This window comes from Andrena cerasifolii, chromosome 12 (genome assembly GCF_050908995.1).
Source record: "Andrena cerasifolii isolate SP2316 chromosome 12, iyAndCera1_principal, whole genome shotgun sequence".
NCBI classification, from domain to species: Eukaryota; Metazoa; Arthropoda; class Insecta; order Hymenoptera; family Andrenidae; genus Andrena; species Andrena cerasifolii.
Genome location: NC_135129.1, coordinates 7,051,077 through 7,078,871, shown reverse-complemented (window position 1 = coordinate 7,078,871; position 27,795 = coordinate 7,051,077). Strand labels below are relative to the sequence as shown.

The following is a 27,795-nucleotide window of genomic DNA, read 5'->3' as shown; positions in this document are numbered from 1 at the left end:
GGGAGATTCCTAAGATCAAAGGGAATCTTCGCTCGCGAAAGATATAATATTATCGAGACGTACATTTGCGAGATTTATATATACGTATATACATACATATATATATATATTTAACCTATTCTTGTACTCTACCATTTTTGTACAGAACTATACGCTAGAAGAGCAAATCGGTAGCGTAATCAGTCGGTACTAGGGATCGATCACGATTCGTTAGACCGCTCGGCATCGCAAGACGACGAGATTCGATATTTTTATAGTTCGCGAGTACAAAATGAAACGGTGCGACTGGTACTAGCGAATTATCGTCATTCATCTTTAGTTTCATATGGCTCGCAGAATCACAGACATCGGCGATAGCTGCGTTTCCTTCACTTGTTAGTACGCTACCCCCTGCGATGCATTTCGACAATTTGACTGTATGGAGTTGTTGTTACCGTTTTTCTGTCTTAGCCATAGCCACTAGGGCGGAGCGGAGAATTTAAATTTGATTTTTCTGTTGGCCTGGGTGCGGGATAGTTGTCTTTTGATTAACCAAACACAACTGTAAAAAAAATTTGGAAAATATTCATGTCTGCAGGTTTCTTTTCCTCCTGAAAATGATCATATAATCATATAATCATTTTTAGGGGAAAAAGGAACCTGCAGACATGAATATGTTGGCAAAATTTTTTTACAGTTGTGTTTGGTTAATCAAAAGACAACTATCCCGCACCCAGGCCAACTGAAGATTCAAATTTAAATTTTCGCCTACATAGTATCGCTTCGCTCTAATAGCCACGTTTACGCGAGACACTTGTGATCTTCCGTTGCAGATGCGTTTCGAAGCGAATTAGAAGCTAGAATTTTGCTACACCGACTCTGTGTGCGCGTGGCTCTGTTAAGTTGTAAATTTTACTCTGTGATGTATCTTACGTTATCCTTGACTGACCACTTGTCCATCGATTAAATCGCACTCTATTGGCACAATCTGTTAGGATAGATGTTTACTCGATTGCAAAAAAGACGTACCGCTCTTCGGGTTTCTTCGACGCATTCACGTAACAGTTTACGTGTTAAACGCGTTATGCAATACAGTCCCTGGATTTAAAATTCTGACAGCGGGAGTGTTGCTATCGTACCGTACCGTTGACAGGTTTTACTCGTTCTTTGCATATGGCTGTTTTACTTGCAGTGAGCTAAAATCCATTCGACTCCTCTGCTTCTGAAATTACGTGTACGAAGCGGATCACCAAAACTGTCTCGAAATCGGCCGCGACGAAGAATTTGTAAATATATCAGTATCGATAAGTATGGAACAGAAAATAATAAAGGAAATAACAGTGATGTGGTTCTTCAACATTCCTGATCCTTCTGTGTAAAGCAGGGAAGTTGATATTATTTAGATTAGATTATAAGTCGTAGGATAAAGAACTCGCTCACCTGTGTTTTTCATTGTTTAATGTCGTACGTCACAGTTGATATAATTTACAATACGTTTGAAGTAAAATGTAATACTCGAGACGACTAATTCGCTACTAATGTCGAAAGAAAAACTCGAGACGACGAATGCGCTTTCGTAGAAATATCCCGCGCTTAGAATAATAATTTAACTGGAAAGTATGGTAGAATTAGGCGTAATCGTGCGCATATTTACAAGTTCAGCCGAAAGTAGAAACAATTACAGGGTGATTTATAACCATCCTATTGTGATTAAGTTATATCTGCCGCAGGGAATTACAAATTCAGCGTTAATATTATATTGCTAGAGGACTACACTAAACGTTGATACCTTTCGATTTCTTTGCCCAACAGAAGCTCAAATTTCGTTTCGGTCGTTACGCTTTTCAAATTCAACAGTATGGAGGGTAATTGATGTTTTGAAACGCTCTGCTCGATTCACAGCTCTCATCTCGTTACTACCATCGACGCTTGTTAACGTTACGAGAGTTTGATTATACATGTGTTCGTTTTCTATTTTTCAAAGACTTAAGCACGGAAGGATTCCGTTTTCACGTCAGCGTGCATGAGAGACATCGAGAAGTCTGACCACGCGCCTAACAATAAGGGCCGTCCAATCCAGAAGGAAGTGGATCCTGGTAGGAGCTTCTTTACGAAATTCGGCTGGCTGGGCCAATTCCGAATTCCTTTCAGTAACCGGTGTAATCGTGCCACGGTCCCCTCTGCTGCCTATACTGCGTTCCGCTGATTTGAATGGTCTCGGGCTGCCTGTAGAACACGGTCCTAAGCCTGTCGTTGTTGCTGACTGCTGGCAGAAACTGGGGGCTGGGCACGAACGGTTTCTGTGGCTGCTGATTCACGGGCCTCGAGACTTTGTAATTGTTTTCGGAGGATTGGAGGACCGCGTCCCTTCCGGCGATCTGTCTGTGGAGAGGCAGAACGAATCCACTTGGCAGATTCGCCTCCTGATTCAGCGTGGGCGTCAGAGCGTCGTTCAAAGTCACGTCGTACTCGCTCTCCGGGATATCTTGCAGCCGATGCGTCACCTCGTTAATCCTCTGTTTCACGCGGAAGCTGCCCGGGCCCGTTGGATGCTCTTGGTTCTCCTCGTTCTTCAAGGTGGACCCATAAATGCTGGGGCTTTCGCTCGCGGTTAGCCTTCCTTTGCCACGAAGGGAGGAGCTCGGCGGCTGCACGCTTCCCTCGTTACCTTCCGCGAGGGCCGAGTAATCCTCGGTGGACCACTTGTCGTTGGTCAGACCTTCCTCGTAATTCTGCCGATCCTGCCCCTGCTTCGATCCTCTAACAAACGTTTCCTCCACAGGCTTCTGCGTCTCCTCCTCTCGTTGTCTGTCCAACGGTCTCCGAATCGCGGGTCTGGCGATGGTCGTGTCGTATTCCTCCGGCCTGCGCTCGTGCTGGCTCTCGGTCTGCACAGTTTTATATGGATCGTAACTTTCCTTCTCTTCCGGCTGGGCTTTGGAGTCTTGATCGGACCCTCGGCTGCTGTCTTCCACTGGCTCGTGCAGATAGTAATTCTTCGGCCTCTCTTGCAGCGCAGTCCTCTCCGTTACTCTGTCTTCCTCCCTCTTAGGCGTAGTCGCTTTCGAGCCAACAGCCGACAAGCCCCTTGGATTCGCATTTCCGCCCCTGGACGGCAAGAATGGCCGTTTCACGATCCTTACGGCTGTTCGCGGTGGAGGGGTCGGTGGATCTTCGGGCTCGTCGTAGTACTCCTGCGAGTATTCCTCCATCGACGAGGTCTGGTAATGGCCCGGTTCTCGTCTGTCCTCTTGGTCCCTTTCTTGGTAATCCGTTTGCTGGTTCGTTCGATCAGGCACACCGTCCTGGATCGGTGTTCGCGTCGTTTGGATCGGTCTGGCTGGTCGATCCGTGTGAGCTGGTCTCTCGGATCGTTCCCCGGGCTCCTTCGATTCTAAATCTGGTTTGTGAAGCAGTTGCTCAGGCATACAGGTGGTCGTAGTCGAGGTGGTAGTCGTCCTTTCGGTGCGATCGTAACTGTTCGGTCTCCTGGCCGGCGAATCCGTCACCTCTTGTAGATCCTTCGATCTCGAGCCCGTTCTAGTACGATCCATCTCCCTTTCTCTGTCGAGGGGCCGCGTGGAATATGGCCTCTCGCGATCCGGAGCTCTGTCCGCCGTGCGATCTTTTCCACGGTCCAGGGATCGATCTCTCCCGCGCTCACCACCTCGGTCCCTGTCTCGATCATAGTAGCGATCTCTCGAGCGATCCGAGTGACCCTTCCTGGGTCGCAACTCCTCCTCCTCGTCCCGGTAACGGGGCCTGGAATCACAAGCTTTGTCACCCTTTCGCACAGACCAGATGTTCTCACTGTTTTGTGTCCAGTGTTTCTCGAGAACTGCATTATGTGGTAACATGAGCGCATCGACGAATGTACAATGCTACTGTGGCGTAGTTAGGAACGCGTGTTATTGTGTGGTACGAGTGAACAGCGATATCAGTCTGCAGAATATCGCTGGGCCAACGATGTACATTGATTAATCGGTTATGACACACGAATATAATTGTATCAGTGTTGTGTACGTACGTCGGCTTACCTGAAGGGTCGGTCCCTGTCCCTTGTGTCGTAAAAATCTCTGTCTCTGTCTCTGTCCCTGTCCCTGTCCCTGTAAGACGGTCTTCGTCTCAGTGGTCTTCGAATTGGTCTGTAATCTTCCACTTCATCTTCGTAGTAATCGTCGTCCGCGGCGTCCGCGGGCCTCCTTCGAGCCTCCCCTACAAGAAACGAGCGCAGACGTAATTGCTTGCTCACAAAGAGCCTTCTAAGCTATTCAGTGGTGCACAGTTACCCGTTGCTGGAGTCGAAGTGGCTTTGTAAGCGTACTTGTCCTGCTCGGAAAGTGGTACCGGTCTTCGGATTTTCGGCGGGGCCCTTGGTCTCGAGTAAACGGAAGTCGCGGATGCCGCTGGTTTCACCAGCCCTTCCGAGCTGGTAACTGCGGCCGCGGATGCAGCAGCGGGATCCTTGTCGTCGTACTCGTCCCTATATCTGTACAGAAATTGCATCGTGTTCATCGCGAAGTCAATTACCTCGGAGGACTATTACTCTTGATCGCTGGATGGGTTACCTTTTGTCCGGGAACCGACGATCGTCGGTCTCTCTGACTCTAGATTCGGTTCGTCGGTCGTCCAACTGGGCGTCGTCGGCTTCCCTGGAAGCGGACCTTGATCCTTGATCGGGGTCTCTCGCTCTGACTCTGGTGTCTTCCTCCTGACGGTCTCTCGGTCCGGCAGGGTCTCTCCTGTTGTTTCTGCTCGGGTATCTGTCCCTAACGCTCGTATCTCGATCCCTGTCGTCTCTGGCAGTCCCGTCCCTAGACCTCGGCGCGTCCCTCTCTCGGAATTCGCGCTCTCGATCTCTGAACTCGCGGTCCCTGCCCCTACTGTACTTCCTGTCCTCGTAATCGTAATCGTCCCTGGTGTAGCCACGTGGACGACTGTAGTCGTCGTCGTAATACTCCTCGTCGTAGTAGTCGTAGGCTGGTCGTCTTCTGAAGGGTCTTCGTCTCCTCGGGAGATCCCTGTCCCTCGACGAGGAGCGTCCCGCGGCCGCTGTCACCGGCGCCTGCGTCGTCGTCGTCGTTGACGTGGACGTCGTCGAGGTGGTCGCCGCCTTGTAAAGGGCGTCGTTCCTGTGCCAGTACTTCTTCGAGTTGGCGCAGTCCACTTCGGAGACGAAGTGGCAGATGAAGGTTTTCTGGTCGAACGCCGTGAAGTTCGCGCAGAGAAAGTCGTACCTCGTGCCAAACAGGCAATGATGATACACCTTGAACAAGAAAACATTGCGTTAGCTCGGAGTATCGTACATTTCGGATCGAGGATCGGCAAACATTTGTGTCTCCCGATAGTTTTAGGCGCGACACGGTCGGATGAGTGAAAGCGATGGGATCGCAGAGAAACTTGCGCAATTTTCAGAAACAGTCTTGCACGCGCCAACATTACCGCGCAGGAAGCGCTGGGTTCCCGTTCGGCCCGCAAACATAAGTGTACGTAGTTGGCACATCGGTTCTTCCAAGTCCACCTATTGCCCTAACGATCATTCGCGTATTCCCAAATTGTCCAGACCAACGCAATCGCCGCGTTTCTCGGGTGCTTCCTCTCTGCTTCGGAATGGGGCAACTGTAACGACAGTCTTAGCACACTTCTCATCGAAGCACACAGACGGTCGACGCTGCTAGACGCTACCATAGCTTTCACACCGAGACTACGTGTGCGCGGGTAATTGCTCCGAGCCACACGAATATACATCGCCGTGTAGCACGTACGAGCTGGTTGTCTCTGTAAGGGTATCTGCGATTGTCTGGCACGTATCGCCGCGCAGGATTATCTAGAGGAATTATCTAGAATCATTCAGAGCACGTCCTCGCTCGTTCGTCCAACATTCGGTTTCGTTTCACCGAAGCACTTGCAGCTGGTGGCTCGTCGTGATCTTTTCCGAGTCGCTTCTCCAGTTTTCCTCGCGTCGCGATTTTTCATCGCGCAACCTCTTTGCACGCTCGCCCCATTACACCTCGCCGGCAGAGAGTTTCTCTGTGCTTTGGTGATTTTACTGGAAAGTCGGCGTCCCCTGTTCTAGATCGCAGGAAGTGGCTCGTTGCGTATTTGCACGACAAGAACGCCAGCTCTGCTTGAAATTGCTCGGAACCGTTGTTTCTAAGCATCTCCCTAGCCAAACACGGTTCGGAACTCGATTCGCCTACGTTTTCCAAGATAGCTCGCGATGCTTGCTCAACTTTTGCCTCCGGTAAATGTCAGATGAACGTCGATACGGTACCGCGGGCATTCGTTAGAGGAAGCTTGATTGCCAAAACGGTTCCGCTGATTACGGGTCGAGTGGAGCGGAACCCGTGTCCAATTGCGAAAGGCCCGCTCGGCTCGCGAGCGTCTCGCGAGGAAGAGTTTTTCGATGTTTTTCTCTGCGGTATACGGTCCGCCCGGTGTCCGATCGAGGGGGAAGCGAATCCGCGAACATTTGCATGACAATGGCCCATTCGGTTGGTATCCCGGGCAAAACAATCGATAAGGAACGTCGGAAAGGGATACATTTGCAATCGCTTTCACAATACCAAGATCGACGGGCGTGAATCTGGAAACGGTCAGGGACGGGAAGTGTATCGAACCGCGAAACTCTCTTCTTCTTCTTCGAGCTGCTCCCGTGGCCTGCGTTTCCTCCTCGCCTTCGTTTATCTGCTCCTCGACTCCGGCGACATCGCCCGAATTCAAACGAGAAACGCCTACCGTGACGCGTACTCCGGACACGCGTGTTCCCTTGGCTGTATCTGCATACACGGTGAAACGATCGCTGCTGTTTTTGCATCTGCATCTCGCTTCAGGACTCGCTTTCGTTCGCCGTTTTCCGCAGTCACGGAGAACCCTGGTAGAAATCTGAAAGGCCGTCTGCTTTGATCGCGATCGGTGTCTGTCTCGTGGCTCCTTTGCCGAGCCGGAGAACCGCAGTCACGGATCGTTGACATCCGTTCATTACGCGAGTGGACGACACACCTTGTCAGAAAATCTTTCTCCGGCATTCATCCAGATGACACTGACTTTCCTTTTCACTAGAGCGGTCACGATACCCACTTTTACTCCTGCACCGGTCGCGATCGCCCCCCAGTTTCTTGATGTATGCGCGATCGCGAACGGGTTTCCACCAGGACGATATACAGACATACATTTGCACCTACGCGTTCCCTCCCGGAGAAAAAGGAGCAATTTCAGATCGCTGGTAGCACCTACTTAGCAGGGTAGTTTGGCCGCAAGAACGATCGCCCGACCTGTGTTAGGACATCCAGGACTTGTGCATCCAGGTGGCTAGCGCTCGTTGAGAAACACCCCGTTTTGTGGTCTCTGTTTTCCATCACGTTCGAGCACGTATTCCTATTCATTACGCAAATGCGCGAGAGTGGGCAGAGGTTTATATGGGCCGCGCAGGGATTCCTCGAGAATGCTGCGATATAGACCGATTTACCTCGAGAAACTGGGCCTTATTAGATCGAGTCTAAAAAGGTTCGACGTTGATCGCACCGCGGGAAACGTGTCTAGCCCAGAAGCAACAGGTGCTTTCCCACGCGGATCCGTTTGTCCTTCGCGGGATTTTTACACGAGTCACGCGTTCTGCAGTTTCGTTTTGCCTGGCAAGGTCTTTCGGGACGGGAAGGATAAAGATCGCTTAATTACGAAGGCGGGCTGTCTCGGATATTAAAACCTCGGGCAAAAACTGAGCGATCGTTAAATCGAACGCGGGCCAAACATTTCTCCCGCTATCACAGTGGTGCATTCCTTTGGACGTTGATAGAGTTTGCCTCCATCGCTAGTAATAACCGAGCGATTGATGCCGCGTCAAGTGCAATAATTGCGACACGCGACTCTTCTCACCTGACATTTGTGAGGCACGCTGGCGTAAAACCCATCGTGCAAGCCGTCGCATTTGAAATCGATGTCCTCGGGTATGCTGTTGTAGAACGGATAGTCGCTGAGGTTGTAGCCGTTCAATTCCCGCGGCAAATTCGGGTCCCAGATGTAGTCGATCTGAGGTATCCCCGTGAGAACGTGCCCGCTCGTCCCATTCGTCTCGCTGGCCGCAGTGGTCGCGGTCTGCTGAAACAAATTAACAGAGGCATTCTTTTGCGGGTTAATCACGCCGCGAGCTGCTCGGAGCTACCCGGAGCTGTCGACTGGCTCCAACAGACGCGGCAGCTATTTAACGCATCGCGGATTCGCCGTGGCTCATGGTAACGGTCACCGATCACCTCCCGATGCTCGTTTGATGATGTCACGGTGTCGTTTGTGTGTGAAGGCAAACCTGTCGCACGTGCCGTGACGATACTTTAGCTAGACGTTAATTAATTTCACATGAGCACGGCAGAAGCGTGCGGCATAAAAGGAACCCGTAAGAATAGAAACGGTTGTTTGATCGCTACCCGCGATACTCGGACAAGCGGCTGGAAAACAGAAAGAGACGCGCGGTGTGTCGTGACTGCGGCATCGTCGGCACCATTTGCATCATCGAGGATAAACGATCTCCTCGTTGGGTTCCGGTACACGCAGATACCTAATGCAATCGCCGCGAGGCGTCCCGCTTTGCATCGCGCATCGATCGATGCCTAGCTGCAGCGAACGGTTTCGCGGGGAGCCTCGGCCCTAGGTGGTATCCGGGCGGTAAACGCGATCTTACCTCTGCATCCTCGTTCCCGTTCTCCCCGACGTGGCTCTCCTCGGTGGTGCTCGTCGTGGAGGTGGTGGAGGTTGTCGCGATCTTGAATTTCGGCCTGGTCGCCTTGAGCGCAGCCGAAACTGCATTGACCAAAAGGATTCCTGGAATTCGGAGCAAGTATCAGAAACCGGTCGCGGGACCATTGGGAGTTTTCACGAGGGCGAGGATTAAAGGGCACGGCTCGATTCGTTTGGACCCCGGAATGGAACCACTCAGGATCGGCCATCGAGAAAAACAATCAAAGGCCGTCACGCATCCGTGGATTGCGTAAATCGCGAAGAAGCGTCGGCGTTGCAAAACCCGCGCAACGAGAAGAGCACCGATAACTTGGCGCATGTGTCGCAATTTTCGCGGTGCAGGTGAACGCATTCGGTTGGGTAATTGTTTTAAAACGGATCAAGGCTGTCTATTGATTCTTTTCTTTCAGTGGCTTTCGTTGATTTATGACTCGCGCAGTGCTCGCACGGTCCACTTCTCCTCCGGGATATTTGCCTGCACCGCGCGAGTATCAATCGTTTCTTTTTCTGGCTGTATCGCCCTTCTGACGATGTCTAATTAGCTGAACTCACAGCCCTCGCCCACGAGCTACCCTTAATTAGTTGGAACCGGTTGAAGGTCAACGGTTCGACGAGAACTTCTCGAACCAGACTAGACGATAACCTGTCATCGGGTAAAAAACGAATTACTTTCGCCGCTTCTCGCTTTCTATGGAGCATTTAGCTGCAGCCTCGACTGTCCCGAGTCTAATTAATTTGGCGCATCTGAGGGAAGAACAGGTAGCGATAAATCGCTTTATCGATGCTTCTTCGCCATGGTCCAGCGGTTACCGTCGATGCTACCGTCGCCGGTGCTCGCACTCTCTTTCGTCCGTCGTATAAAACCGTGTCCGAAGCCGGCGATTTTGTTTACGCGGGTGTTTCACTTAAGGAATTTCGGTGTGAGGATTTCTTTACGGGCCTCCACGGCGATTGGTTGTCCTCGATGCTGAAAAACACGTACTACCCAGCAACGGTTGTGCAGCTCTGTAACGGGATCGTGGTTTTCCGAGCAGGGATCGATAACGAGCAGACGGGGGTCGCGACGTTGCATAAAAATGAATTATGGGAACGCGCTCGCATTCCGTTTGTGGGAAACGTTCGCGTGGGCACGCCCTGCCCGCGAACGTAACGGCGGAACAGATTTTCGTGACGAAACAGCCTACCGACGCCGCGCCGTAAACAAATTGCTTCACCCCGATCGGTTATCTCCGAGAAACGATTGTCTCTACGATTTCTCCCCCGCGAATGGGAATGGGAACGTCCTGACATTTTCATTAAAAAGGGCGCGACGACATTGGTTTCCTCTGGCGCGACGATCGGACAATTTTCACCCAACCCACCAGCTCTCCGCTCGCGAAGGTCCCGCCGGAGATGCTTGGATCGGGATCGGGAGCTGGCGAAGGTCAGGATCGTTCGGGAGCGTGTCGAACGAACATGGGTGGAAATTTTTGTGGTCCCGCGGAGGCGATCTCGCGGCGTGCAGGGCACCGTATCGTTCGGTAGCTTTCAAACGAGTTTTCGAAGGCCTCGACTGTCTCTCCTCGCGAGCAACAGTCGTCGAACGGGTGAAAATGTCAGAAATCGCGTTAAATGTTAACCCACCGTCACGTGGTCGCTTTAAAACCTTCCACTGGACACCCTCGATTGCGCCTTCGGCATCCTATTAGTCTGTAATCTGTGACGGTTGTTTACGCGAAACTATGTCTAATGTGTCTGTCCGGTTGGTTTGTTATTTCGGCCAAGAATTTCGGAGCTCGTCGGCTCGCGCTGCACGTCGCTACAGGACAAAGGAAGCGAGCTTCTTGGTATGCGCGGGAGGTTCATCTTCTCCTTCGTGGAGTCTTTCTGCGAAGCTCTTTCGCGCGTCACGCCTATCTGCGCGATGCATACGAAACGTATATGTTTTTTTTTTCGCGTCGATCGACAGATTCGATCACGGCTCGTCAAATTTTATCAGGCAAACCCGATACGTCGGTGTGAACGAACCTTGAGCGTCGTTGCAAAACACTCGGGTGGAAGGTCGGCGCCGTCTTCGGCGTGCGTCTCCCGATATGGTGAGTCCCAAAATACTGGAGACACTGTCGCGGCGCTGCTATCAGCGCGGACGGGACTTTTACTCGCTGGCCGATCGAGAGTTTCAGCGACGCGTGCCCATCGAATTTCTAATTACTTAATAGCCTTCATCGGCACCTACTTGGCGTAGAAGCTAAAAGTTTGATTCACTTACCGTACAGAGCGAGCAGAAGCCACCTTTTCTCCCGCATGTTGGCGCAACTGCAACAGAGAAACAACCATACGGATTAATTCTACGGAGAAGTTTCACGACGATGATGCGACCGGTGTCCTCGTAGGTTTCGCGATATTGAGTTGTAGCGAGCAGGATCGGGGCACGTTGAACATAGCCGAGGCGTCGAGCATAGAGCGCGCAGCCACTTGAGCATATGGGAACGGATAGGGAACTTTCTCTGTGCTGTCACCACTGCTAACCATATAATGCAAGGATAATGTGGGTGTTATATAAATGCACGATCACGTAATACCGGGTGTGACTTTGTCGTCGCTGCTGCGCACCGCGCTCCTAATAATTACTCGAGCCATCCGCGGACACGACTGCCAGGGTTCCTCCGCAAACATTCCCGAAAAGAAACTCTTTCGACACTCCGTCCTTGGCCGGGCAAATAGAGTAGCTGGACGCCTCGACCTGGGACGCAAGCGAGTTGGAAATATTTTATCTTGCCGTATTCCGATGGGATTTACCCGGCGACCTTCGGCTTTAAATCTCCAACCACGACGGTGTCCCTTCAGTGAAACAGAATCTGGTGAAAGTGACCTCGCAACGAATCCACTCCGCGATAGATTTTTGGCTACGCGCTAGGAACTTTTCTACGTAGCCAGGTCGCTTCTCCTCGCGTACTGCGCACGCGAATTACTTGGAACGGGTGATTAGAGCGGGGCATTCGGAGCTGAGGTCGAACCGAGGTTCCCAATACCGATGACGGGGAGGATTTTCTACTCCCGCTGAAAAATGTAGACCACTCGGCCCGATCGCTCTCGGTTCGCGGCATAAATTCGCATTAATTAAGCGCTCTATCGCGCTCCAGTTCGCAGGCGGCTCGTTATCGTTCGCGTAAAAGCGGCAGGAAAAGGCGGAGGATGCCTGTTCTCCGTTCAAACGGAGAATCGTGCGTCTCGGTTACACAAGTTTCGTTATTGCTTTCCTCGCTCGTGTCACAACGAGTTCTCAGGCAGGCTGGGAAATTCCGCCGCGGCGTTCCTTTCATCCGGGGGCTGCGCGAACAAGCAACGGTGCATCTGCCTCGGTACAATCCCGGAGGCATCGTAATGTATTCTCGCCATTAGGATATCTCGTCGGAATCCATATGAATTTCGAGACATTCACACTCGAATGGAGGAGGATTCCCAGCTGGTAGTGTCGCTGGTGGAACGCAACACTCGCAGCGTTACCTTACGGTAAATTACGTTGTGTTACGACACAACGTAACGGTCATCCCGAGCCCGCTAAAGGTCACCGGAAGCAACTCCCCGTGATCACGACCGGTCCCCTCGATCGGTTCTATATCTTGCGATTAAATTTAAATGAATCCGTAATCGAGGAACGCGTCTGCTCCTCCGCGCGCGTCTCTGGAAAGCGACTGTTCGGTTCATGAAATTCTAAGTAATCTTAATTCCCCGAACGAGAATTCTTTCACTATGCGTTTCTCGCGCGAAAAGAGATCTGGCTAAGAAAAACGAACTTCGCTCGGCTGATGGATAGCTTTCCGTTGTTTTCCACCCTCGGGACAGGCATACGCGCGATTTTTCAGATCGACAATGCACGGAGGCGTGGTTACAAAACCCGATAGCCTTCAAAAGCAGCACAGGCCGGTGCCGGCGAGCTTTCATTTCCTCGTGCTTGCTGCTCGAACACCTATCGCCGTTGCATTAATAAGTTATACGCGATCACGGCCGTAATAATGATTCAACGAGAGGAAACGCTGGTCGTTGGAGTCAGATTACGCGTGAATCCGCGAGTTTCCGCGTTTTTCCCCAGCATTCCTCGCGGTCGCTCGCATCGACAGTGTCCGTTCCCCTTGGTTCGCAATCGGAAAAACGATTACTCGGAATCGGAACGTGAGAATGAACAATTCGCTGGCACGTTTCACCCGTCGCGTAGGGAACGCGAAGGTGGCACGCGTTCACCGGAAGCTTGAATCGTTCCGATCGCTCCGCGGTAGAAAAAGCCGAGAAAAAGTCAGCCGCTTATCAGTGCTCCCTAAGTAGATTCCGATGGTCGCGGCCAGGCATTCCCTGGAAGCGTTTTTCCCGGCCAGAGGCCGTTTACTTTCTCGCGGGAGTATAGTTTCCCGCGGCCAATCTCGCGGATTCAGATTATCGTTAGGTAACCTTATTGGCGTGCTTTCGAGCACGTTGCGATCTCGCTCGTTTCAGTGGAGCCGCGACTTGCAACGGATCGGGCGAGGTCAAGGCACAGGGCAATTAACTTCGATCCTGAACGGGAAAGGTAGCGCGATATTACGTCCTTCGTCGATGGATCGAGCCGCGCGTTCTTTCGCTCGTCACCGCGGATCATCCGTCTCTTCATCCGCGTTTCACGTTCATCGATCTACGGACCACCGCGTCCACGGTAGAAAGTGTCTCATCAAGGTGTAATGTACATTCCGCGCGTGCGCCCGCTCTTCTTCGACGATCTAGAATCCGCTGGGACGGCAGCTACGATTAATTCCCAGAGTTCGTACATTTATGGGACTGTTCCGTCTCGTTTGCTAGCGCGATCGCTGCTAATGGATTTGTGTTATTAACAGCGCACAATCGAGGCAATTCGCAATTGTATCTGGCAGGCCGTGATCACGTTATCTCTCTGCATCGTTAATCTTCGCGTCGTTTAGCAGCGGGATCGGCACTTTGTATGTAGAAAGTGTTGGATTGTGCAGGCGAACGTGTGCGGCACGAACTAGCGCGCCAGTTCTCGCCTGGAGAATATGGAACGGCCAGTTGTATTGCGATCGATTTTGCTCAGGCATTCGACCGGGTTGTCGTAATCGTTGGAAATTAGGCTGAACCAGCTTCGCTCTCGCTCTGGAAGCTAGCGAGCCTCGCGCAGGAAAGCTCGGGAACAGTTGGCCGCGCCTCGTCCGCTTCTTCGGACACGAAAATCGAGCACCGTGGTAGGGAAGGTGCGCCTTAATGCTTGCTGGCTTTTCGTGTCAAGGCGCCAGAATTATCCGGATCGGTCGCGTGCGAGTGAACAGAAGCTGACACGTGAGACATCGTCCAATCCGCGCTGGTCCCTTGCCAGGGGAACAAAGACGTTGGATCCGAGAACAGGAAGCTGTCTAGGCCAGCCCGATTTCTCTTATTAGAATATCCGAATCCCTGCGCCACCGTCGCGGTGTCGCCCCCGCGGGGCACTTCTGCGCGCGTAAACGCACGGCTCTGCGATTGATCCCGTGTTCCGTAAGATCGGTCTGCTTGCGTAATCGATCGCAGCGCCCATTCATCGGCGGTAATCGTCCTCGAAGCGATGCTCGCGATCGTCACGGTGGTTTCTAAATTCGCGGGCTATCGGTGGAGTTGCTTGAACCAGGAACCGAGCCACTCGAACTTCGCTACTTTAATTTACAAGCGTGAAATGTTTCTGAAACGGCGATCCGCGAGAGGTGGCGAGTGTTTTGCTTTTGCCGCGGAGAGAACCGGCTTCGAATCAAATTTATTCGACCGTAAAGCAGCGGTCCCCGCGCGCGTTTTATCGGCGCATTGTGCAAGCTCGCCGCGCGACAAGTAAAGCCGCCTTTCAGCCTCGGGATGGTTTGCAGAATTCGACAGGTTTCGTTCGTTTGCGCCTGTTCTCGCGGTACGCCGAGGAAACCGCTGATATTAATCAGAGAATTGGCAATAAAGATCCAGGATTTCCTCCTCGCCAGCCGTATTACGGCCATCGGTCGTTTCGACGGTTCGGAGTATCCAATTTCGCCACGGTTTCGAGGAAAATTTAGTAACCGGGATAGTTCCTAAACCACAGGAAAGTCATTACGCGGGAAGAAACTCGGCGTAATCGGAAATTGAACGGATCTTACCGCTGTCTTCCATGAATTCCTTCCCCGATGCAGTAGGAAGGGGACACTTGCATGTATAATTAGCGCAATTAATACCTGGCGAAGTTGCTGCGCCTCTCTTCTGGTCTTTCACTGCCGCGGGACCAACAATTGTTCGCTGAGAGAGCATAACGAGGCCGATGCTGAGTAGCGCACGGGATATTTTGCACTCGCTTCCTGCCGCTTCGTAAATTACAGCCGCGTCTGTAAATTACACCGTCGCGTGGGCTATCGAGATGGAAAGCTCACGGACCATCGACATCGACAGCGAACGATTACCCAGCGTTCAAGAAATTGCGGCAGTTCTAGCTCCCCTTTGGATCGCCCAAGTGCGATCGATATTATAGTCGACAGCGGACAGTTGCCTCGAAATTTAATGGTAGGCGCAGATCGAGCGGGCACCGTCGTAAGCGGGCATCGCGCAATATTCACGCCTGTGTCGTAGAACAGCCTGACACACTTTGTTTCGTTTCGAAAGCGGCGATGGTCAAATTTCGCTTTATCCTAAGGCGGAGAATAATGTTCGGAGCGATTGGTTCTTTCGCCAATCCCCGTTTACACGAAACTATTAGTTCCACGTTATCCAGTGTCTCACCTCGAATCGAACGCGAAATAACGATTTTACGATATCGGCGAGAGCATCGTTGACGTCAGATCGAAAGCCAGATTCACCGGTATTTCAGGTGCTCTTTCGGTTTCGAGGAAAGCGAAATAAGAGGAATCACGAGAGTGTCCTCGAGCAGAGCGCAGCCGAGAGATAGTACTATCTGCCGGCATTATTCAAGATTCAAGTGAAAAGGGTGTTTCGAAAGCACGTGCTTCCAGGAATCCTCGCCGCGCGAGGCAGCGGAGTCGATAAATTTTCAATGTTGCATCGGTGGATGATGCTCGACCGCAAGCCACCGCAGAAACAGCGCAGGACCCTTCAATTATCATGCCTATCAATGGAAACGCGGTTAACCTTTCCGCGGCGAGGCCTGAGCCGTCCGAGAAAATGAATTTAAACGAAGCGGCGTGTGACGAAACGCGTCTCCGCAGCTGTCCAATTACGCGTCCATCAAAAAGCGCAATTACGTGTCGTGCATCGCGCGTCGTCTATTCACTGGATCGGAATCCGGTTGGGCCAGGAGGGCAGAAATTCGCTCGGTTTTCGCAGCGTTTCGCGACCGTCCATTAAGCCTATTCCCGGCGCGGAGTGGCGGTTCGATTACGGCGAAGTCGCTCGTTTATTTTTCCGTCGGCGTAGAGCGGGAGAAAGCAGACCACTCGCGAGAGCGCGCGAGCGCGCCTCGTGTCGTAACGCTCCACGCGATATTGTTTATTGAAAAAGTTCTGACAAAATATCGGTCGACGTGTCAACGGTGCTCGCGAAAGCGTCCATGGATTACGCAACCACCGTCGCGTCGTGTCGGCCCCGTTCGCGACTCGTGCGCGGTTCAATTAGCTTTCCAAGGGTTGCGATTGCCGGAGCTGAACCTCTTTCACCCTCCTCATCCAAGTTTCTTCCCGCTTCTGAAGATTCTTGCTAGCAGTCTCGTGGCTTCCGCTGGTAATTCATTTTCCGCCCCAGTGGCCATCGTTTTGGCGAACAAGAAGTAGGAGCACTCCGTTCATTGGTCGTTACTGTGCTAAATACCTAATGCAATCGTACTGGTATAAGCGATCGAATCTCGGGGACCTGGAATCCTTCTATTTGCGTAGGAATCGCCGTAAGGACTCGAGAAAGGACTTTGCGGTTGTTTTCTTGGCCCCTGCGAGTAATTAGGCCGACTAGGCGTGTCGCGCGTCTAACGGGCTCCTCGCGAATTAAATTCACTTTCAAGCGTATATAGACACAATCGGCCGCGGAATCTGTCGATCGAAAGTGAACGTGGACGCGTTAGAATGCAATAAGGAGGAAGGAGCGGACGAAAGGGAGACAGGCGGAGGGCGGAGAGAGAGTAAGGAACGGTGGTTGGTCGAGGCACTGTCGAGGTTACAGAAAACGCACGGGACTGATCCGTACGCGGGGAGAGGCTCGTTAATTTCCATAGATCGCCAATAAAAATCGAAGCTGGAATTAGCCGGCGCGTACATAAGTCGATTAACGGTTGTGTGGCAAGCCGCGTAACGCCTCGGGAACGTTACGTTTCGCGTTATACCGGGAGCATAAATCCGTGCTCGCGAGACGGTCATAACGATCCTGAATCCGTGAGAACGGGATTGAGTCGTGACGTTCGATCGCCTCTGTAATTCCAGCCAGGACGTCTATATCCAGCGATCCTTTTTCATCGCGTCGCGTTTACTGGCGAATCAATGGGAATCCGATCGAATCGCGTTTTTCCTGATGCGTGGCATCTGATTGCGCGCGCGTCGCGCCGAGCACGTGCGCCGCTTCCTCAAATGAAACTATCCGCTCGTTAGCGGTGATTCTCGCGGTGCAGAATAGAAACCGGCGATTCTCCGCTGTGGCCGCGGCCGACTCGCCCTGGAAACGCGCGAAAATACGAGCGGTCCCGTGGCTCGCGAACAAACGTAACGCGGATATTTTTTTCCTTTCACCTTATTAAATTATCGCCGAGCAAAAGGCGGGCGTAGGAGTGGCGCTCGCTTTTTTACCCTGCCGAAAGGAGAGAAAAGAACCGAGTGGAAAGTTGGACGGCGGGCAAATTCGACGATAGAACCAGTTCGCTTTCGTTGTCATCCGGAGATGCAAAAACGTGTCGCCGCGAGGAGCAGAGGAGCTGGGGAGGAGAGGATGCGGCGGCCAGCGAAAGTCCTGGCGCTTTTATCATGCTCCTGAACCTCGCGCTCCGCTCGATCGTCCTTTCACGACATGCGTGGTATTTGTCCACCGATGGATTCGTCGCGCGGCCCGTCTGGAGTAAACAGATTTCCCGTTCCCGCGAGACTTTACGCAAGTGGAAGCGTTGAGGTCGCTGTCAGGAGAAAAGCGTACCGACGCGCCGCTGGCAGCAGCATGTGGCCGTCGCAGTTTTCTCTTCTTACGAAAATTTCGCGCGTCTGAATAGCGGGGCGTCGCGCTCGCGATCTCTTCTTTCTGTTTTCGACTATATCGGGCGGAGCGAGCTGTTCGGAGTTTCGAGCGGTTTCGCTAGCCGCGAGGTGTACGGCTTAACTCGGCTGGAACGCTCACGTGGAGGGATTGTCGCAAGAAAACGGTGACATTCTGGCCGCGGGCAGAAGCCGACCACCGCTTCTCTCTGAATAAAACACTGTGATTAGCGCCGCTGAAGTAATCCGAATTTCGTTCGCGTCGGCCCGTTAAGAAGGCAACGTTCGCGGGTATAAATAGCGAACGAATTGCCACTACTTTCGCCACGTCAATCTCGCGGATCCTTGTAAACCCTCGTACCCCCGCAGCGAGGATAATCGGTGCCGAGCAGTTTTGTCACGAGTAATTTTCTTTTCTTCGCCCGGAGTTTCGTGCACTCGATGCCGATCGCGTGCGAGTTGCTCGCAGCGCGAGGAAAACGGCGCGGTCTATGTGTAATCAAGGAAGAAGAAAAGCACAGACCTGTCTCTCGGCTCCGCTGGTCCTTCGTTAATCCCTCATGAAAGACACCGTGCTCGCGTCGAGGCGCACACCGACTAGAATTTCTCACACCTGTACACCGCGAATCCTGATGCAGCACACTTGGCGAGGACGCGCTCGGAGTCTCTGACAAACGGGGGTGGTCGACGCGTGCTTGATCGTGGATACTTTCGAGAGGAACCACCGGGGGGGTCGGCGCGCGTTCCAGTGTTCGAGTGTTCGAATGTTCGAAGCAAGACCGCGTCCGGTCCGGCCAGAAGACTGCGCGATGGAAGTGGAAAAGCCAGCAGCAGGAGCGTTGTGCTCCGACCAGCGTCGTCTGGTCGAGCTTTCTACGACCGAGGATAAGGTCGAGGAGGGGGCCCGCACGGGCATAGGCGTCTCGGCTGCCCTCGCATTGGCGTAGCTCGGTCAAAAAACGGGGCCCCACCGAGGGAAAGGCTAGCCAAGGAGCACCTGCGTCGCCACCTGATAGCTCGCCTGAATGCCACTAGAACTAAACCACCGACGCGCTGCGGAACCTTTCAAACTTCACTAGCGAGCGTCGCGTCGCCGTCCATTAGAAGGCCGTCCATTATTTCGCTACAGCCGCGACTTACTTTTACCGGGGATTTTTCGCGCCGCCCTCGACGGAGGATCGAGCCGAGACAAAGGGTGGACGGATCTCGAGCGGCTGGAAAGTGGAAAGGTCTGACGGCGCCTTCAGGGGATTCCTATTCGCGCTCTTTTCCCCTTTTCCGGCGCGACCGAGCCCACCCGGCTAATCTCTGGCTGCAAGTTTCCGAAAGATCGATCGAAGAAACCCAGTGAAAGTGGAACACGCTGCTCCACCGACAAAGGACATCGACGAGGGCAACAGTGACGAGCCACGCGCGTACATCGCGCCTCGGGGATATCATTGATCGATAAGAGGCTCGCGCTCTCGCTTTCCTAGCCCGTGACTCGAGGACCGGCTGTTTAGAAATAGGAAGTTTGGCTTCCCGTAACGATCCTTTCGCAATCGAACGGCGTCCAGCTCGAAAAGTCGAGCGTCTCTCTCGGCGAGCTGACCAGCTTCTCAATAAATTACCTTCAGGGTCGCAGTCGGCGGGCGAGAGAGCCATCGATACCAAAGAAAGCGTTTTCAACGAGCTCCCGCTCGACTTTGAAGGCATACGAGATACGAGTGGAGCTGGCTGCCCATGTAGTACATGCGCGCAACCTCTTTTTCGCCTCTTTTCCCCTGCTTTCTCTAAGGACGGCTGGTCCTTTCTTCCTCGAAGCCCAAGGACGAAGCATCCAGTCCCCATTTTTCCGCATTTCTCCCCCGGTCTATAAAAATAAGGTCGTATCCGCGTACGGGCCGTTGCCCCGCCTGCAGCGCGAAGGACTCGCCGGCTACCCTACCTTAAATTAAACGGAGCAGCTCGCTGGTTAATGTCAGCCAGTTCGAAGATGACTCGCCTCGGTCTCGCTAATCGTCCGACACGCCTGTTGATCTTTGAAAGGGGATCGCGAAGAATCTCAGGACGAGGCGTCAGCTACGCCCGTGGTATTTGCGCCTGCGATCCGCTCGAGGAGCGTCCTGGCGCGTGCTTTTCACGCGCGGAATATCAACGCGTTACGTATTCCCCGGAACGGTCTGCGTAAATTTGAATAAACCTTCGACGTCGCGTCAGGCTTTTTTTCACCGTAATAATAGATCGTGATGTCGAGGAAGACGGGCGCAGGAGCGTCCCGGCGGTTGGACAATTATAGTTAGCGACGATGCAATCGCTGTTTTTCTTTTCATTTCGCTCGCGTCGTCGACGCAACGCGACGTCATCGGAATAACGGCGCTGCTCGATGACTTTGGCCTTGCCGCTCTAAAATGTGTTCCGCAGGCGGAAGCTAGGCTTTCGTAAATGGGCGTGCCGAATTTCTACTGGTTTATGTAACGCGCGGAATTACGATCAAAGTTTCTCGCTGTAGATGGTAATTAGACGCGCATAGATCGCAAGGAACGCGTCCGATAGAACTTTCGCGGGGGCCAGCTTACTTCGCCGAGGCGAAGAACTGCTCGTAGGCGTATTTGGTCGATCTCGAAGCTGTATCCGCGACGAGGCGCGCATGCAAATCGCAGGCGGAAAAGTGTAGCATCGAAGACAGCAGTTTGACGGGGAAAAGGTAGAGAACGGACAGGCCACTCGCCACCGAACCATTCACTTTCTATTGTCCAATCATGCCAAGAAGTTTAAGCGATAGAGGCCCCTTTTTCTTCGTTTTCTGAAGTCTTCGCTCTACCCCCCTCTCGAAGCGCCGTTACGCTCGCAAAAAGCCGCGTAGTGAGTATCGCGTTCGCTCGATTTATAGCAGGGAGTTAATGCATCAGTTGGTTTGTTTTATTGAAGGATCGAGTTTGTTATAAGGCGATTAAAAGCTATTCGGATCGTCCGTCGGAGGAAATTGTGCGGTAGAATTTTAAGAGGTCTATAGAAACATTAGAAACAGACGGCATGCGTGGTCGTGTCCAGTTGAGGGTGTATCTACAAGTTCGAACAGCTTGTAACAGTCGATTGGTATCGTGTAATTTAGCGTCTGATAATATTACAGCGGCCTGTTGACACGCTTCTCCGCCGGCAAGCTAGGAACTCACAACTCTGTGAACGAATCACCCTTCTATTAATTAAGTTACTCTCTTGCCCCGAAGAGACTGTACAGAAATGTTGCTCGTTGACACGCGTCTTGGGGTTCGCAGCGTAGGATGTTGGTTCAGGTTAAATCTTGTTCCCGTTCACGTCTCTGTAGAGGTCGTCGTTGATACCGTACAATCTCGGCGAGTCGTTGCAATCCACCTACGATAAACAGTCATTTCAGAAATTGCAGTAGAAACGCGAAAGAACGACTGAGAAGTGTCGCTGTCTGCGGAGTTCTGCTTGAGGCGTTCGCGCGCTTTGCGTTGGAATCGGAAGAAACCGAAGGAGATGTGGTATACATGTACCTACTCCTTACGACTCCTCGAAAGTCTCGTAGGCTGCTTCTTTTCCCACGTTTTTTTCTAGCCCATTGATTCAGTGACCGAGGCTTTTTTGCTTCGAAGTCCGACGAGTTGACCCTCTGATCTATTCCGGTTTCGTCGCGACGACAAGCGGGGTCAGTGAAATATGAGACGCGGTCAGCTCTGTCGCGTGAAAAAAAAGTGTGAACAAGCTTCGCGTGAAAAAAAAGTGTGAACAAGCTTCGCGTGAAAAAAAAGTGTGAACAAGCTCGAGGCTTTGGAGGGGTCGTAAGAAATACATATATATCTACATCCATCGCCTTCGTGCGCTTTCGGGTCCCGTTGCGTTTGCTTTAAGAGAGGAGGCCTACCTAGAACGGTGAAAACAATATGCTACTTTGGGAATTTTTTCTAGAAAAACCGTTTTGGGTCTGAGCGCTACACCGAGAAACACCTACCTACTTACGCGCGTATAACTTTGTCAATTTTGATCGGATTAACTTGACACTTTCAGGGAATATTTTCAAGATGTTGTACTTCCATAAAAATCGATTTTTCGAAAATTTCTAGATAGGCCTCCCCCTTAAAGGAGAGCACCGTAGACGGCTGTATCGGAGTATTCCTACTGCCTGATCTAACGCTGCTGAATTTAAGGTGTTGCTGCGCTTGTACCAAGGTTCAACACGTGTTTCAATTAATTATTTAACGCCTGAGTGATACCTCTGCCACCTTAGACATACCTTGAACCACCAATCACAGACGCGAGCCGACTGGCTAAAAACGGTGCCGTTTGGACAGAGGAAGCTGAACTGGCGTCCATTCGGCAAGCACCAGTGCCAAACCTGAAAAATAATTGAATAATTAACTGTCGGCAATCGGTACATAAAATCACGAAGTAATTAAGTATCGTAATTTGATTCGACACTGTCGAGACGTCGGTATCGAGAGTTACCTGACATCTGGCTTCAGGATCGGCATAGTAGCCAGGTAACTTGCCTCCGCAGGTAAATGTCAGGCCGAAAGGTACGGAATCGTAGATCGGGTAGTCCACGCCAGGTGTGTAACCGTCTACTTGCTGGAACACGTCAGTTAGCATTGATCGGCAAGGTGTTTTAAACTCGAACGGAAGCAGCCTAATTAATGCTAATTATTCGATGGTGATTATCAATGGTATTACGCGAAGGTGTTTCGTGGATTCGGAAAGTTTTCGCGCGAGCCATTCGAGCCGCCGCTGATTTGAATTGAAAGAGCCGAGTAGTTGCGTGAATCGCATCTCGGTTTCCCTCGGAACAAAGGCAATTAGCCGAGAGACGCAATTAAGAAAAGCATTATTTGCATCGAGATTCCCCCGTAACTCTGTCGAAACAGCACCGACAGCTTTCGTCATGTATCATCGTTCACAATAGAACGTGGACCGCGCGGGGATGCACGCCATAAGCACGCACTTCCTGTCCATATTAGCCGGGTTATCGCGCGCGTCTCATCGGCTGCGGGTTAGAGGGAGCTTACTCTTTTCGTCAACGTCCAACCCCGTAAAAGCTAACGATTCTTTCGCGATTGTATGGTAAACAGATGTTCGCGTTTCCGGCGCGAAAGGCAAAGGGTTGCAGGAAAGGTCGAGGAGGGGGCGAGGAGCGGCGGTTAATGATCCGAGCAGCTCTAAAGGAACGTCTAGACCAGCGCGGCGATCGAAGGGGATCTCTCGGCGAGATCTTTTTCGCAATCGGGTATCGGACGAAATGAGAAGAGAAAAAAAAGAAGGTGGCCGTTGCGACAGACGAGAAGGCCGGATCGAGCCAGTCCAGTGCGTGCACGTGCCGATGTCTGACCGGAAGTTGGGTTACATTGTTCCCCGCAAGCGGATGCGCATCTCCGTGCCTTTGTATTCGATCTCTCGTCCAGCGGTAGCCGCGCAACCGCAAAACGCGGCCTCCACCCCCTCGACGTGACGTCGCCGGGCGATTTCAACGGCTGGGTAGGAAGGCGGAGCCGCCAATCGTGTCGCCGAGCACGAGATTAGGGCAGGTCAGGGTCTCGCGCGAGCATCGTCCAACGAATTTCGCCAACATTATCGGCTTCGACGCCGGCGATCGTCGAATTCTCGGAGATTACGGGATCTCTGAATAGAGGATTAAAGGAGAATGTCCAGAGGCGCGCACCGTGAATGTTAGCCGCGATAACGATCCTCCGATTAATTAATCTCCCTCGGCTCTCTGGCCGCTGCCCCGGCGGCATTGAAAATTCGGTGCCTTTCCGTTCCCGCCCTTCCTTCGCGACCTGCTTTCACGGCCATCGTTTCTTGTGAAAATGGACATCCTCGCGGTTCGCTAGTCGCACGATCGCCTGTCGATTAACTTGCGAATAAAAGTATCGTGGGTAGGGGCACGATGGGAGCCAGGCTGAAATTGGATAGGGGCCAGGGGCGTCCGCAGAAGGGTGGGAAAGGGGCAGTTGGGGGTTTGAGAAAAAATCGCGTATGTTTTAAAATAAGTTTATACTAAGAAAGTGAATATTTTCAAATTTCAATTTTAATATTTTTAATTAAATTGGCACTACAAAATGGCTTCGAACGAGCAACGAATTGTCGCCTGTTAACTTGACTGTTTCTCAAAGTTTCCCCCCCTGGAAACAAGCCTGTTTCTCAAAGTTTCCCCCCCTGGAAACAAGCCTGCGGACGCCCTTGATAAGGTCTTTCGTAATTCCGGGAACGAGCGCGGTTTTCGCGGACCGTTGAGTTGCGCAAGGTAGTATCCTAGTTGGTCCGGCGCAACAATCGCAGAAGGAAGAGACGGAAATTTCAGCTAACGTTCCCCGAACGACTTTGTCTAACGAAGCGCAAGCAGCGCGCGCGAGAAAGCACGTTCGCGCAAGACGAGCTAATTAATGAATTACTTCATACTGCCACCTGCGCGAGATGACGCGAGAAGATACCGCGTCCTCCCTCTGTCATTGTTGCACGTGAGAATGCTCCGATGAATATAATAATTTCGCTCTTTAGCTCATCGCGGGTTTCGCAAAGGCATTGTGCCCGCCGGCTGGTATCCAGCGGGGTGTCGCGTGTCGCGCGGCTCGCTGGACTTTTCAATCGAATCCTTTTCGAAGCACGATCGCGCGCCGCTTCGTCCACAATGTAGATACTTACCGCCATCGCCTGGTAGAGCAAAACCGCGCCGTACACCAGGATCGCGCACAGAATTTCATACCGCGAAATCATCTAGAAACAGATCAGAACAGTGATTACCTGACAGGATTGGCGTAACTTAACGAAAGCTACAGATTCGATCGTGGTTCCTTATTTCGAGCGGAGAGTTAAATGCACGGGGCAGAAGGTGGACTTTAGTGTAGCAGCAAGCAGAACACTCGCGACGTACAGGATTTTTTTTGCAAATTTTTCTTTGGAACGGGGGGAACTAGCTCGACTCACCTTTTCGTAGAGAATCCAATCACCTTAATCCGCACTATCCTTCCACGTGGTGTTCATTTATCATAGGGTGGTCCTTGTTGTTCGATCGCACAATGCACTCACCGGTCCTGATCCGCTGGACCTCCGCCTACACAAGTTTGGTCTCCACGGTGTTACCGGCAAAGTTTCTTTCTCGAAGGATGCTACCACGAAGAGGTGGTATATATATGGCTTTAGAGATCGAGCAGGAACAAGGGGGGGTTCTTGAGAGCCCCTCTTTCCCGGGGCTCCCACACCGGACGAACGGAGAAAGAGAAGATCCCAGGGAGGTAGGGGAGGGATCCACTTGTGCGATGCCGCAGATTCTTCTCTTCTCTTACGCAATCCGTTCGTGCTCTTACACCCGTGAAAACAGTCGTAACGATCGTACTTGAACCAGGGATGCGACTTTTTCCACGTATGTACACGAGGTACCTACGCGCGCGAGGTGTACACGCTTCGTCGACGCGAGGGCTGCCAAAAGAGAAAGACACGGTAGTCCTTCGATGGCCAGAAATTCGCCTGGTCGAGACCTTGAGCAGCGCGGGTTTCTTCATCTGCGCGCGAAAGCGCTGTCAATCGCGCGCAAGATCCTTCCCCTGCACGGCTCGATGACAGGAAACGTTCCCGACTCTTCTCACCCGTCACCTACGTACTCTCGTTATTTTTTTCGCCGCAAATGCTAAGTGGACGTTACCGGGGCGGTTACGCAACGGCTCTGCTTCCAGAAGCGTGAAAACGATCGAGCTGCAAGGACCAAAGGGAGAGTCCGCGCGGTTTCCTTAAAATTTGCCCGTTTCAAAACCACGTCCCGTATCGCCCATCTCCCGGAGAAGCTCATGCTTCGCCAACCCCGACACCTTTCGTAAATTGAACGCGATCCTATCGATTAATTACACTCTGTGTGTTTTTCTCCAGGAGGATGCTCGAGATTATTTCGCAGATCCTATCGATCAGATACGAATGTCTTTTATTTCGTGGGATCCTCCGGCGGAACGGAAAATGCCCATCACGAGTAACAGCCCCCGTAGGAGCCTGCGCGTTGCCTCATCTCCTTCGTCATTCACTTACGGTTTACAGGGTTCGGCAACTATTCATTTAGAAACATATGTAGCGAAGAACGTTGGGAGTTGGAAGACGCCACGTTACTCTGCGTTAAGTAGACGTCCGTTGCAGTCGAACAGGCGGAAAACTGGAATCTCGTAATCGCGTATGCGATCAAATCGTTCATTTGCATGCTGTTGCCTGCTTCTCATCTTCCTCTCGGCAGCCCCTCAATTTTCGAGGCGCGTTCAGTCGCCAATTAGCGGCGCGTAATTGCTGCCCGCGAACTTTTACAGATTGACATGCAAATTCCACGGAATTAGACGGCCGATCTCAGCAACGGTTCGCTTAGTTCAGCCTCGAATTGGATAACAAAGTTTTATGCCAAAACATCTTCTGACACGTAGACACGTAGGACAGGAGCTAACGCGTTTTCTTTTCTGTTTCAGCTGCGCGGGCTGAATGCATGAGGCCGGCAGCGAAGAAGAGGGCGAGAGGGTGAGTGCAGTCATTGCTATGAATTGAATTATCGTTAATTATATATTGGGGCAGTTGCGAGATCCATGTAACGTGCGTGGGAAGGTCTACTTCTTTCTTTTACGATTGAGCGTAGCGCGGAATCATCTTGTTGTCATCGTTGACGGAGAAGAAAGCTCGTATGTCCTCCGCCTGTCGAGGAACCTACTGTTAGGAACTTTCCCCCTATCAGCCCCGTAATTGTCAAATTTTACGCGAATCGGATAAAAAATTCCTACGTCTTGTCGCATTTAGTTTGCGTGGTAACGTCATCGTTTCGAATGCATGGTGCAAAGGCGCGGGCGTTATTGCGTCCGCGAGCAAAGAATGGCTGAGCCACCTGCTGCTCTTCCTCTCTTCGGGAAGGCAATCAAAAGAAGACCATTTGTTTTAATGGACACTTTCGTCAGACGGTTACCTTTATATCCCGAATCTTCACACGCTCGGCGATGTTCAACCTATATAAGCTTTCGTAATTTCATAACGAGTTGACTTCCGAGCATCTTTCCTGTCGCGTACAAAAGCGCCATGAAAGACTTTCTCACGTTTCTACCACTGCTGGCCGATTAAATATTTAATTATTATGATACGCTACGGGAGCCCGATAGTCGCGTCTCGAATTATGCCGCGGGTTTAGCAATCCCTTTCAGCCAGGCCGATCGCCACGCATTGGAAAACGGCCACAAATTTATGTAATTTACCATTGAAGGGTAAGATGAATTTTTCGTGATTTCGCGATTTACAGCATATTTTGTTGGTGGCAACTGGGAGTACAGGATTGTCGAATTACAAGGGGTTATAACGTTCAAATACCCCCGTAAAATAATTTTTAACCGACTTCAAGAAGGAGGAGGTTATAGATTCGACTCGTATGTATTTGTTTTATATGTGTGTCCCTGCATAACTCCTCAGCTTATAGACCGATTTTGATAATCTTTTTTTTTTATTCGAAAGACGGCTATGCCTCGGTGGTCCCGTCTTACGCTACATCAATATTGGCCAATATTTCGCCAGTTCTGGTTAATAATAGAGACTACTGTCACCTAATTTTTATTATATTATGTACCTATGCACATATCTTTTCAGCATGCTGTATCAATATATATATATGAAACTAAAAAGTTGAAAATAAAAAATTTAAAAAAAAATTAAAACCGACTTCAAAAAAGTAAAAATGTACAAAAAAGTGGAAAATAATTTTTACCCATTTAATCTACGACTCTCATATTTTTTAAGTCGACGCCTCATCCTTTGCACTGTGTAAATCTGGCGCCGACTTAAAAAAAATGCGCGTCGCAGATTAAATAAGGGAGAAGATTCTTTTTTACTTTTTAGTGGATTTTTATTTTTTTGGAATCGGTTTAATTTTTTTTTAAATCTTTTAAAGGTTTGGTATACTGGTTATAAACGGATAATGTCCACAATGAACTGGAACAAAACACTTAATTTTATCGATAAA

At 51.4% G+C, this 27,795-nt stretch overlaps 3 protein-coding genes across 4 annotated transcripts in view; 1 reads left to right on the top strand and 2 right to left on the bottom strand.

Annotated features, from left to right (window-relative positions):
• Positions 1-27,795, top strand: part of Conv (insulin like growth factor binding protein acid labile subunit convoluted) — an 86,372-nt gene that overhangs the window by 18,405 nt on the left and 40,172 nt on the right. Inside the window, exon 2 of the mRNA XM_076824320.1 lies at positions 26,270-26,318. Within this exon, the coding sequence (XP_076680435.1) occupies positions 26,283-26,318 (36 nt within the window). The 5' untranslated portion in view covers positions 26,270-26,282. The remainder of the gene's footprint in view (positions 1-26,269; positions 26,319-27,795) is intronic.
• On the bottom strand, positions 1,423-18,778 carry LOC143375331 (uncharacterized). 2 transcript variants are annotated; one of them, XM_076824322.1, is made up of 8 exons: positions 18,361-18,778; positions 10,958-11,004; positions 8,654-8,793; positions 7,855-8,076; positions 4,548-5,245; positions 4,269-4,468; positions 4,017-4,194; positions 1,423-3,741 (listed from the first exon to the last, which is right to left on the bottom strand). In XM_076824322.1, exons 2-8 carry the CDS (start codon positions 10,992-10,994, stop codon positions 2,127-2,129), a joined length of 3,090 nt encoding a protein of 1,029 aa, XP_076680437.1. In that variant the 5' UTR covers positions 10,995-11,004; positions 18,361-18,778; the 3' UTR covers positions 1,423-2,126. The 2 variants fall into 2 exon arrangements, with proteins under 2 accessions (XP_076680437.1, XP_076680439.1); XM_076824324.1 differs by having other exon boundaries at positions 7,855-8,073.
• On the bottom strand, positions 20,717-24,949 carry LOC143375336 (U-scoloptoxin(01)-Cw1a). The gene is made up of 5 exons (XM_076824336.1): positions 24,759-24,949; positions 24,477-24,548; positions 22,287-22,409; positions 22,075-22,176; positions 20,717-21,191 (listed from the first exon to the last, which is right to left on the bottom strand). The coding sequence occupies exons 2-5, from the start codon at positions 24,546-24,548 to the stop codon at positions 21,114-21,116; spliced, it is 375 nt and encodes a 124-aa protein (XP_076680451.1). The 5' UTR covers positions 24,759-24,949; the 3' UTR covers positions 20,717-21,113.